Below are 12,813 nucleotides of genomic sequence, written 5' to 3'. Positions count from 1 at the left end.
TGTATAACATAAAAAAACATCCCTTAATTCCTACATGAGACAGGACATGAAACAGTAGCATATCAGCTTCAATTTTGAGCCAAGCAGCATCATCCTGATTGATATCAGAATGGGTCATCCACATAGCCCCATAATGAATAGCAGCAGCAACAAGAAAAAAAGTCTGGGAAACATACCCCTCCATCAATTCTGGCAGCTTTTAACATATTTAAAGCAATTCGAAGGGTTTTGTTGTGCAAAAGATATTTAGAATTTTTTTTCTCAAGATTTTTATAAAAAGAAGAGGGAGCCAATTTTGGCAGAATACTTAGATAATAATTAATGTTTTTTGAGGAGTCTGTTTATCCACCCCTCTCTAGACCTCCGCGGAACCCCTTTCCACGGTGAGGTGAAAAGGGGTCCAAAGGAGTGCCTTCGGACACGGAGGTGTAGGGGGGGTGACAGAAGGCGCAGTTCAAATCTAATTCCCATGACCACAACTTTCTGTCTTCTAGGACCTAAGTGAATCTTTGGCCATTTATGTTCCCACATAAAGTCTACATGAGTGAAAGATAATTTTACTTATGTGTATATTATTTATGTGTAACAGTTTGAAGTGTCTTTTCATGAAGCCTACCTGATCTGGATGGTTGAGGTGACCTACTGCTTTTCAAGATGAGAGGAAAGAACTTTAGCTAAAATTTTACAGTCCAGATTCAGAAGGGAGATTGGTCTATAATTGGCAACCTTGGAATGATCTCTTCCAGGCTTAGGAAGAGCAAAGATCTGTGCTTCTGTAAATCTGCCTTGGTCAAATGAATGAGATCTAAGATAGGCAAATACATTGCATAATATGGGAGACAAAGCAGAACTAAAAACTTTTTTAAAAATTCAGTAGGACAACCATCAGGCCCAGGTGATTTACGAGTTGCAAGAGATTTAATGTCAAGTTTTATTTCTTCCTCTATCATAGGAACACCCAACAAGACATTTTGAGAGTTATAAAAAGCAGATGAGAAAGCGTTCCGCCCATGAAGCAGCCCAACTGGGCGAAACATGGCTATGTCGAGCGTCCTTTAACCTGCTCTCTACAATACAGACTTATAACTTCATATTCCACCACGTCTGCTTCTTCATCTTTCATTTAGAGAGTCTGACATAGTAGGATGTGGTAGACGTATAAATCATTTATTTTATTTCAACATTTATAACCCACCTATTAATTAGGCAAGGAACAAGTTACTTACAAATGCATAAAAACATATCAAAATGAACAATTACATTAAAACAAAACAAAAATCGTCTACTTCTTTAAAAAGACCAGGAAGAGATGAAGTATATAAATCTTTGAAGAGTCATTCTGGAGAGCTTGACCAGAGCCGTTAATGATAGAGGCAATTCTTGTGCATTGTTTATGATTAGCCAAATATCTGGCTAATAAACCACCCAATTTATTGGCTGAAATATAATGACTTGAACATTGTTGCATCATATCCGTTTGGGCTTAGTGACTACTGAGATTGTTGAACTCATACTTGAGCTTTAGTAATTCTGATGATGGGAAAGTGTGGTGCCCAGAAATGATATGTGAGTTTTCAAATTTGGAGACCTCCATTTCCAGAAAATTCAATTGAGCATGATTCTGTTTTTTTATGCCAAGAGACATAGCTGTACAAGGCAGCTTAAGAATTATATTGTGAACTTTGTTACAAGCTTTTAGATGATAAGTACATGCATACAGAATGGTCCAGTGTAATTAGGATAACTTTAATGGATATTTAAATTTGTATTAATTCTTGGGTCAAGAATTTCTGTGCTTCATACATTTGAAACCAAATTGTACCTGAATGGTGAAAAGGGGAAGTTAGGAACAGTTTGCTAGCTTAACGACAAGGTCAGTTGGGATGTGCTAAGATGGTAATTGGTTTCCAGGTTGATAGAATTGATAATTGATAGACTCATAATTGATAAACTCATCTGTTGCTGATGACAAGGAAAGGTCTTTATCTACTGTCGTTTACTATGTTACTAAAGTAGCATACCTATTTGCTCCTCATCCCTCCCCAGAAGATGATACATCACCAGAAATCCTACAGATTAATTCAAGATCCATTCTGTCTCATTCACCTCCCACAGATCAATCTTCCCAATATTCAAAATACTTTCTTTAGATTACTGCTACTTTTTAATCTTGTTCTCCTTCCCCTCTACTCCCAATTGTGAAACATATACATATCTATCATCTATCTATATATAGAGAGAAAAACGTAGAGAAAGAGACTTTGGTGCTAACCATGTACTATTTTGATAGCCCTCTTCTGGACCATCTCCAGTCTGTACTATATCCTGTTGGAGGTCATAGCCTTCAAAATTTCACAACATTCCAGGTAAGGTCTCACCAACATATAACATTATTGTCACCTCCTTTCTACTTATTATTCCTCTACCCGTGCACCCTAGGATATAAGATTTAACACAGCATAAAATTGATCACTCCGTGGCAACAGCCAGCTAGTGCAGAAAAGGGACATTTTTGGCCTGCTGTCATTGTAGCAGAAAGAATACATGTTTACCACACAGTATTAACCTAGCTACAGTAGTTACGAAGAATCATAGTAAAATACCTGGTAGTTTTCTGCTTCCAGATGTACTGCTACTCGTTTAACCTGGGCAGACATTTTAAAAATGTTGCCTAAAAGTTCCTCTACAAGGTCATAGAAACCATCACCAGTTTCTTTGTCTAGTGATGGTTTAAAAATAATCTCAGAAGCACTGAGAATCATTTGTGCCTCAAATAATGGAGCAGGTTTCAAAGACCTTTCTGTGTTTTCCAAGAAAAAGTCTAAAGAGCACAATATTGTGTTAAAGAAGCCATCAACCACAATGTCATCCATGTACTCTGCATAACTCTTCCAGGAATCAAAAGTTGAATCAGCTTTCAGAAGCTTCATGTTCACCTGCAACATAATGTATTGATTAGTAACTGTTGCCATATTCAGTACTTTACCTAAGAGTTCCTAATAGAAAACATTTCAGTATACTTCAGTACTCCTTGACAGTACTGAATGAAATGTATTTCAGACACTTGCATTCTAACAGATCTTGAAAACTGTTCACAGATATTAGCAGGAAAGTTAGATCTCTCATCCTACATAATATGCCTTCCCTTCTACAAGCACGCAGGAGTGAACAATTAAGTTGTTCCTACTCCACCAACTGTAGGTAAGGCACTCTCACTTCTGAGACTGAACACAGAAATTTACTAAGAAACTAACACTTGAGGACATACATTCTCCACAGGTCTGACTCTTGCCCTTGGAATTCAAACAAGATGTTCTTTTGAAGACCATAGTTAAAATTTCCACACCAGTACTAATGCATGTAGTTTTATGTCAATTATTGATTATTACCACATGTACCAGCAAAAATTTGCAGAGAAAATGGACCAGCATTTACTTTTCTACAGGTACTATTTTCAGAGAAAAAAACTACATGCATTATTGCTTTGCCAACATAGCCATTCACCACCCCCAATCCTCAGCCAAGAACACCTTCATTGTATGCAGGCAAAAGTACATTTAACATGGAAAACCACGTGTACTGTACTGCCACTTGCATAGAGGGTTGGCAACTTTCAAAAAGCCTCTATAAGAAATATTTTACCTGGAGCAATAGATTTATAAAATATCTTCAATGTGTAACTTACTTGACCACCACTGTGCATTTGAGCACAACATAAATAAATGTATACATAAATAAATAAACCTGTTTTCTAGAAACTGAAAATGAGAACTGGTTCCATAATATGTTTCATTTTATGGGTACAATAAAATAGAAGCCTTTTGGGGAGCACTGGTTTGCTGCAAGCTCAGGATAAAGGCAAGCTTATTTGCAACTGGAATGCACTGCGTAGCACGCTGGAGGAGTAGACTAGTGGTTAGTGCAGTGGACTTTGATCCTGGGGAACTGAGTTCAATTCCCACTACAGCTCCTTGTGACTCTGGGCAAGTCACTTAACCCTCCATTGCCCCTGGCACAAAATAAGTACCTGAACATATGTAAACCGCTTTGATTGTAGTTACAAAAAAACCTCAGAAAGGTGGTATATCAAGTCCCATTTCCCCTTCCCTTTCCCTTCCCTCTTTAATGCTGCACCCTCTCTGTGGAATTCATTACCCATTGAGTTGTAGCTTGAGACCCATCTTTTGACTTTTAGGAAACACTGGCCTTTATCTAAAACATTGTAGGTCTACTGGTTGTGTCCTAGGATATGTTCTGTTTTGTTATTGGTTTGACTGACTTTTATGCTGTATTGCACAGTCTAAGAAATTTAATAGGTGAAATATGCTTTAACAAATAAGCAGTCCTTCATTCTGCAGCTAACCAGAGCATTTATGAACATAAATGTTCTAGTGGTCAATCTAGAAAACAAGTACCTGGCGAGATTCCATGCTACCAATCTAATTTGCTGTATCTTTTTGAGATAGTGACTAGAATTGCACACAAAACGCAAGGTGTAGTCACAACATAAAAAAAATACAGAAGCATTAGAATATTGTAAACATCACATCCATGGGGGCCACATGATACGGTCACATCTCTGCTCTTTCACAGTCTGGAAGTTTTTCTCTTTTACCCTCAGAGCTCAATGGCTCGGAATTTCACAAGGTCCTTTGTAATCTACCAGCCCACAGGAAGGGCTATATTGAAATCCACAGCCAGGGTAATCTCGCTCAGCCTCTTAGCGTTTACAGGCTGGAGGATTATTCCTCTTAGTTGTCCCATGACTTGGGACTACAGCTCCTAGGTGGGTGTGGTCCCTCAGTGTTTCCCGGATTCCACCACCCCTCAGCCTCAAACTCCCTCTGAAACAATCCCTCCCCATTTCCCTTCCCATTCCCCCCTCAAAAGGGGAGGGGAGCAGTGGGACTCTCCCGTCTCCCCCTTCTCTCTCGCTTCCTCAGTTTTCCTGATGAGGGAGAAAGTCCTGTTGCAAACCCCCAATTCAAACAGTTCACTTCTATCACAGCACAAACCCTAAGAATCTCTCTTCCACTTCAACCTTCTTTTCCCCTACCCACCTACTAACAGGCCAAGGGAGTATAAGGGTACCACCCTTTCACTGTCCGCACCAACTGCTGACAACCACCCACACGACCCAGGTTGAAACATTCATTCCTCAATCCCTCCTCTGATGCAGCCACCTTTTCCCTTCCTGCATTAAGCCAGAGAACCAGGCTGCCATCTGCCCTCTTAATTCTCTACCTTTAGCAAGAGCAGAGATATCCATGGGCTCCCCCTTCCAGGCTCTCCTTTCTCCCTCTCTCTCCACTACCCCCTGATTGCCAATCCATGGGTTCTTCTACACTCCTCTCTCCCAGCTGCTCCTCATTCCCCTGATTGAACTTGCTCAGAGTCTCCTCTTTCCCCTTAGTCTTCTGGGACTGGTAGTGTGAACCGCTCTTACCTGCTCTACCCTGTGTCTCCCCCAGGGGCTGCCGGGAATTGTAGTCCCTGGCTCTACTGTGTCTCTCCCTCAGGGGCTGCTGGGAATTGTAGATAAGACGTAAGGTAGCAGGATATTGCCACATAGGCCCCTCAATGGTCAGATCACACCATTGGCAGGATCCACATTTGAAATGACCCAAAACATCTGAAGAGTCTTTATTATAATCCAAACGCTTATAGGTAAGCATTTCTCCTATAGTTTTATTACGTTTGAAAGCACAGATAGGATGATCTAAAAAGCAATCAAACTTGTAGAATCCTCCAATGGAGATTAATACTTCTATTGATTCTGGAGCTTAAAGGAGAATATGGAATTATGAGTGTTAACTTTTCCTCTTCCGGTTTGGACTGGTACTGCAATAGCAAATCTCTCTGAGAAAAGTTTGCTCTTAGGTAGGCTTTTTTGACAGTCGGTCTGGGGTAGCCTCTTTCCTGAAAACGCATAGCCATCTTGGGTCTCAAATGCTAGTAACTGTGTAACTAGTAATGTAGTTTATGCGATTATATGTCCTTGTCAAAACGTTTATATAGGGCGATCAAGTCGTCCTGTTAAGGCTCGTCTCAATGAACATAGATCTAGGATTAAGAATCAGGTCCTCACAGTGCCATTAGTCCAACATTGGCTGGATTTTCATCATCAGTTAAATGAGATTAAATGGAGAATTCTTGACTGTGTCCAGTTAGGGTGGGAGGGTGGGAATGCTAGGCAACTCTTAAACTATAAGGAGCAGCGCTGGATTTTTCAACTACAGTCCCTTCAACCTGCAGGACTTAATTCTGAAATTGACTGGTGGTCTCTGATCTGATTGGCTGATGGGATAAGCTTGATGGTCCAATCGTATTGTGTGGTTTCATTACCAGGTGTAAGCTATTTAAATCACAAGCCCGTGCTGAGACGCCACGGCCATTTTTCTTCTTATACAGGAGCATGACGCTTATGCAGCTGTGAGAGCTATTATATTTGAAAATTTTGATAGGGGTGGTTAGCAAGTGTGTAATTATAATAGTGCTATGATATTTCTGTGTTTATAGAGAACCTCTTCCCTGAGGAAGTTTTTCGAAACCTGGCCAAGTCGGCGGAGGTTCTCCTGAGTTGAAATCTTGCTGCCAGCTAAAAGATAAGTGATAATGTTTACAATGAAACTAAAAGTGTGCAGAAGCCATTTAAAAATTACAAAACAAGTGGATCAGCGACGATTTGCGCCACAACCATTATGTCAAAAGAACATGTGTTCATATGGTGTGAGCTGCAGTAGATTCTGAAGATCCCCTTAAAAAAACCTAAGTATTTAAAAACTGCATAAATAAAAAGAATGTATTGATTGCACTCATTGATATTGATATGGAGAAGTTTTGAAATGTCATTATATAGAAGTTGAAAATTTCATTTTAAAAGACTACTGTTTGGGACAACATATATACTTTGTTGACTTTGGGTCCCCACATATTAAATATATGGTCTGACAAATTGGAAACTGGTGAGTAAGCAGAATGTACCAGGAGGGATAGAGAGTACTGGGTGATTGAGGAAAAAGGAGAGTGTGCTTGGCGGGAAGGGGAGACAGACAGCATGTGGAAAGATAGGGAGGACAGAGATAATGTGTCAGGGAAGGTGAAAGAGTGCTGGGAGGGATGGAGCAGGAGAAAATTGCAAGAGAGAGAGAGAGACAGTGTGTGGGGAGGGGGAAGAAAAGGAAAAATGACAGATGGGAGAAGAATGAGGGCAGGGTTTAGGTGGAGGAGGAGGAGATAAAGGAGGGAGAGAAGGTGGAAGGAAGAGCGATGAGTAAGGACAGGAGAGGGAGGGTGAGGGAGAGGAAAAGGAGAGAGATGAGTGGTAAGGGCAAAACTAGAGAAAGAAGGAAGGAGGGAGAAGATGTCACTGACAACAGAAGCAAGGAGGGACGGGTGGAACAGGAGATACAAGAAACATGTGAAAGATAAGGGGAAGTGGGGAAGGGTGAAAGTGTGACCAAAAGCAAAAGAAAGATGACAAGATAGAAAAATCTAGAAGAAATGCTGAGAGAATAAAATGAATAACAGAAACTTAGAAATCAGAGGGGAGAGGAATGAGGATAAAAAATGAATTAATATGGAAAGGCCAGAAAAATGAAAATAAATTTAAACAAAATATAAATATAAAGGAAGATAAGAATATATTAAGAAATAAAAAGGCTTGAAAATATACTATGTTATTATCCTGTGGCATCTACAACTCAACAGGTAGGAAGGTTGAGGCTGGTGGCAAAAATGATAGTGTGTGTGAGCGCGAGTTTGCATGAAAGATAGGTTACATTTTTTTTTTTGGGGGGGGGGGGGGGGGAGACAGAAAGCTAATAAATGCAAATCTGAGAGGATGAGGGAAGTTCCTTCAGTTCTCCATCCTCTGCCACTAACCTGAGAACTTATCTCTGCGAACAAAGCAGGCAAACTATAATTATGGAGAAAGGAGAGTAATAGGAATAAGTTTGGAGGGGTTGTAATTAGATCTGCATAGGAGGGGTGAGAGTAGCCTTGGAGGGCCAGGATTGGAATTGGTGACAGGAGAATACAGAGAAGCGTAGAAAACGTGCGACAACAATGATGAGGAGGAGATATGCTCAGAGAATGGAGATGCTGAATGAAAAGAAACATATCAAAGCTTAAGAGCAGAAGAGAGGGTAGAAGATAAAATAGCTGGTGAGAGGATGAAAATAGAGAATGGGCATTGTGGTCGAGGAACATAGTGGTTTGAGATTGGTGAAAGTCAGTATCAGGAAGAGAAAGCGCTGGAGAAAAGAAAATACTACTGGCAAGTGGCTGGATGGAATACAGGTAACAGGAGCAGAACTCTCAGTGGGTCAGGTGAACCTGGGAGTCACTTAGGAGTTTGCTAGGAGGAATATATAGATGGACTGCAAACCTCTCCAGCACCTGGCAAGTGGCTTGTTGAGTGCAAGCGTAACAGGAGATTGAGGCCCAAGTGAGTCGAGATAGACCTGGGAGGAATGCAGATTACTGACAATCTACACTGCAAATGGGAAGACAGACTGGATGAAACTCTTGCACTATTTGGAAAACAGTGCGTGTATTATGAATCATTTAGAGTTCATGAGCTGCAGTGCATCTGGGAATGCTTTTTGCATAAATGATCCAAAATGCAGGAATATTTACCAAGTGACCTATTAGAAACTTCTCTATATTATTCAACCTACTTCATTGCCAACTTGACTACTACTGAGGAATAAGAGCATTGAACTTTATACTTTTAAGTGGTTTAGAGGCTGAAGAACATAAAGACCTACTGAATCTTGAGCTGAACAAGTGTCTTCCTGCAGGAGTAACATTCATGGACTGAAATGGTGCTGTATTCAGCTGTTGATATTGGACAGATGGCACATCCTGATAGTACCCTTTGACAAAATAATGAATACTTTCTGTAAGAAAATGCATCTTTGTGAATAGAGGTATGAATATGAGACCTAAGAACAGGAAATTCCCAGTCTTCTTTTTTTCTTTATGTTTTATTTTGTATTTTTCTTTTTTTGTAAACTGCTTTGATGTGACTCATAGAAAGCGGTATAGTAAGTGACTAAAACCATAAACCATTACATAAATTATCAATTTTTGTGTTAGTTTTCCTCATTTAGGCGCTCTCTCAGTTTGTTTTTCTTTTTAGGTATGTTATGGTTGTTTGGCATAGCTCTTTGCACCTTTTGTTATTGTACACCTGCTACACTTTAAATTCTCAAAGTCCATTCTTCAGATGTTTCCCCTATATTCATGCTTTATGCGTATTAGTATGATATATGAATGGACTTCTGAAGACTATCAGCAAAGTAGCACTCTTATTAGATACAAAGCAGCTAAACAGCAATTCAGTTTAAAGAAACGTGCACTTCATTACCTGCTCAGGAACAACTGAAAGAAAAATATGACATTACCTCTACAAGTTTCTGAATCTTGTAGCCATCCTCTTGTATCAATTTGTATTTCTTGGCAACTCTATCCCCTTTATCCTCCAAATTCAACAAGGCGTCCTTTCGGTTATCTTTTCTAGAGAACAAGCTTTGCTCTGTCCATCTCATCATTATTTGCTGCACTACAGACACATTATCTTTTGACTGCTGAAATCGCTGCTCCAGGTCATGCACAAGGTTTTTCACTCTGACAATATAATCCCAGCAGTTTGCCTCCTTCCACGTAAGGGATTCCTCTGCCTCCTTCAGCTGCTCACTAATAATCTTCATGTCATCTTCAATCAAAGGGCATTCCACTTCCAGAACTGTCCGCTTGATCTTGTTGTACCACTGAATCATGAGTTCAAGGCCTCTCAGAAGCTGATCCCATAAAATAAAATTTGGCAACAAAAAAGAATAAAATGTGGAAAATTATAAATTAAGTATTCAAAACTACAGAAGGGTGCTTAGACAAATGGTATTGCTTATGATAGTGTAGCAAATTAAGCTGTGCTACAAGCTTATTTAAGGGGATTATTTTCAAAACACTTAGACTTACAAAGTTCCATAGATTACTATGAGGGGTATTTATGACATCTAAGTCCAACTTTGGACGTTTTGCAAAAAAAAAAAAAATCCAAAATCTGAATAGGAAAGAAGGTCATTTTCAAAAAGGAAAAACATCTATCTTGTTTTTTTTTTTTTTTAATACTGTGTTTCCTTTACTAATTGGACTTTTCTCTGTGCTTTCACTTTAACTGCACTCTCAAACTTCTCACTTAATTCTTGTCCCATAGCCCACAGTGATGAATTTTTCACAGTGGAACTGAGGATTTAAAGTTATTATCTAACCATCAGGGCACTTCTAAACATCATAACCATCTCATTAACACAGGCATGTCCAAGTTCACTCCTCGAGGGCTGCATGCAGACCAGGTTTACAGAATATCCCTAATGATAATAAACCATGCACGGGAAAATTATCTAAACAAAAGAACATGCATCATGCGTATAACAAAAACACTTATACTCACGCGTCTTCAAGAGCGTCCCATTGGCGGAACCTAAAACATAAATTACTAATTGGCGGAAAGCTCAATGCTTTTGCCGCAGGTTATATTAACAAAGAAATGATAGCCATGAACATGAGAATAGTGCAGGAGTCAGTTGTGTCACTTACTATATATAACCTACTCTAAAAATACTGCCCTCCAGAGTATGCTTCTATAGAAATTGACCATGGGATAACACTCGCCATGAATTTTGACATGGGATAACACTCGCCATGTGATGGGACTACACTCGCCTGGGATCGCACATGGGATAACACTCGCCATGAATTTGGATATGGGATAACACTCGCCATATTGAAAACCCCAAAAGTGGGGGAAGCAAAAACTCCAAAAAAAAGATTTTAGCGAACAGCGAAAATAAGTTCTCTAAAATTAAAGGGCAGCGATCTAATTGGTTTTCGCCGGTTAGAAATATGGGAATACACTCGCCATATATGGGAATACACTCGCCATTTTGTCGCTAACCCCCAATAGATGCTTAAATATTCGTCTAGAAGAGAACAAAAATTTAGGGCCCCAGTCAACCTGTCTAAATTTGCAACTAAAGGATTTTAGACGTCTCTGTATATCCCCAGCGCGCATCTGTACCGGTAACTTCTATATGGGCAATAGTCCAATTCAGTGAATGCAGGCCATTCCAAAAATAGAATGGGGTTCTGCTTAAAATCTAATAATTGCGATACCGTCATCCACCTTCGATGGATGTAAGCCCCAGGCATCGATATCAAACCCAATAGTTATAGCGTGACACTGGTATATAAGAAAGTATAGTATGTTCCAGGGAAAAGCCCCTGAAAATTACTATAGAAGTGGTAGAAAAATAGAGAGAAAGACGAAATATTCCAAGGCAAAACAAAACAAATGTAAGCTCTTCGGGGAAGGCACAGTCACAAAAAAGTCATTAGTTGGAACACATTAGCCAGAACTAAAAATGCCAAAGACATCACTTGTCATGCAGCAATGGAAAATAGAATTTTCCATCCAACAAGCCAGTGAAAGGAAACACCGATTTCAACAAAAGGCAAGAAAATGTATATTAACAAAGACATATTAAATATAAGAGAAGCATATAAATCAATAAATTTTGAAACAGGACACCAGAATCGTGGTGTAAAGATGACAAGCTCATACCCATAAATATACACTCAGAAAAGGGACATAGTAAATAAAATAAACCCGAATGCAATGGCAGGAAGCTTTTGTGGCTAAACAGGTGAAAGGGGAAAAAGAACAAATTAAAACATGTGATTCTTACATCAAGAACTTCCAATGATACGGCATAAAACATACATACTAGTCAGTGACTGAAATGATATGTCTAAATGATGACAAACAGAACAGCTGCAGCATTAGAAGGAAAGAGAAGGTTGGGTTATAAAGGACCAACAGGAAATAACTGAAGTGAAACAACGCTGTATTCTCATGGCACGCAGCCATCATCTTCTCAACCGGAAAGGTAAAACTTATTTTATATGCATATCTATTAATGTAGAAGCAAAGAAATGTTTCTCTATAGTTCAGAATACTTCCACTATCATATAAGTTATATAAGGGGTTATCTAACTGTTAATGTAACAATAATCCATTGTAATTTCATGTGACTTTCTGTGTTGCATCCTAGTTCATATCAAACTTGTTATAAAGACTTACACAATTTAACTCTTTATAGAACCATATTATTTAAAAGCGATTGTCATTCTCAGGACGTGGAAATATTCATCCGGAAACATTATAACATAAGTCATTACTGCAAGTGTTTAAAATAAGCCAGTGCAGGCTGTATGCACTCGGAGGACGAAAACCACAACGCAAGCGAGGAAGCGCAGTATTTCCTGCAGATAACGTTATAATATAGTCAGGCTCACCGATGATTAAAAAGTATTAAAAAGCATCCTGAAAAAAACTAACACGATAGTAGGGTGCTGGGGCGGTAACTTATATTTCTTTCATTAAAACAGAGCACAAGAAACCAGAACTATATGAGTATCGGAAATGCAAAGTATATGAGAATCTTATCTAGAGAGTGAATAAGATCTCCTCATATCTAGTGCCGTATAACACAAACAGTAAAATGTCCATATATAGTACAAGCAATAGAAGAGGATGGGCGGGGACAGCATAACGCCTAGCTTATAACAAGAGCAGGAAATAATCTATATAGTGTCTAAACAGCAAACTGTAAAGGCATGTTTCCTAATTATGTCACAATGAATACCCATTTCAAACTACAAATTCAGGAAAACCTCAGCAATTATATATGAAATTATGCAGAGCTAGGGAGAAAGAAACATCGGCTGGCATTGTCAACAACAGGA

At 39.2% G+C, this 12,813-nt stretch overlaps 1 protein-coding gene across 1 annotated transcript in view; it reads right to left on the bottom strand.

Annotated features, from left to right (window-relative positions):
- The window catches only part of DNAH11 (dynein axonemal heavy chain 11), a 708,797-nt gene that overhangs the window by 598,169 nt on the left and 97,815 nt on the right, over positions 1-12,813 (bottom strand). The window contains exons 12-13 of the mRNA XM_030201723.1: positions 9,411-9,806; positions 2,604-2,936 (exon numbers count right to left, since the gene is read on the bottom strand). Coding sequence (XP_030057583.1) covers positions 2,604-2,936; positions 9,411-9,806 — 729 coding nt within the window. The remainder of the gene's footprint in view (positions 1-2,603; positions 2,937-9,410; positions 9,807-12,813) is intronic.

The sequence above is a fragment of the Microcaecilia unicolor genome, chromosome 1 (genome assembly GCF_901765095.1).
Source record: "Microcaecilia unicolor chromosome 1, aMicUni1.1, whole genome shotgun sequence".
Classification (NCBI taxonomy): Eukaryota; Metazoa; Chordata; class Amphibia; order Gymnophiona; family Siphonopidae; genus Microcaecilia; species Microcaecilia unicolor.
The sequence above is the reverse complement of the archived record's forward strand: the minus strand, read 5'-3'. Positions and strand labels throughout refer to the sequence as shown.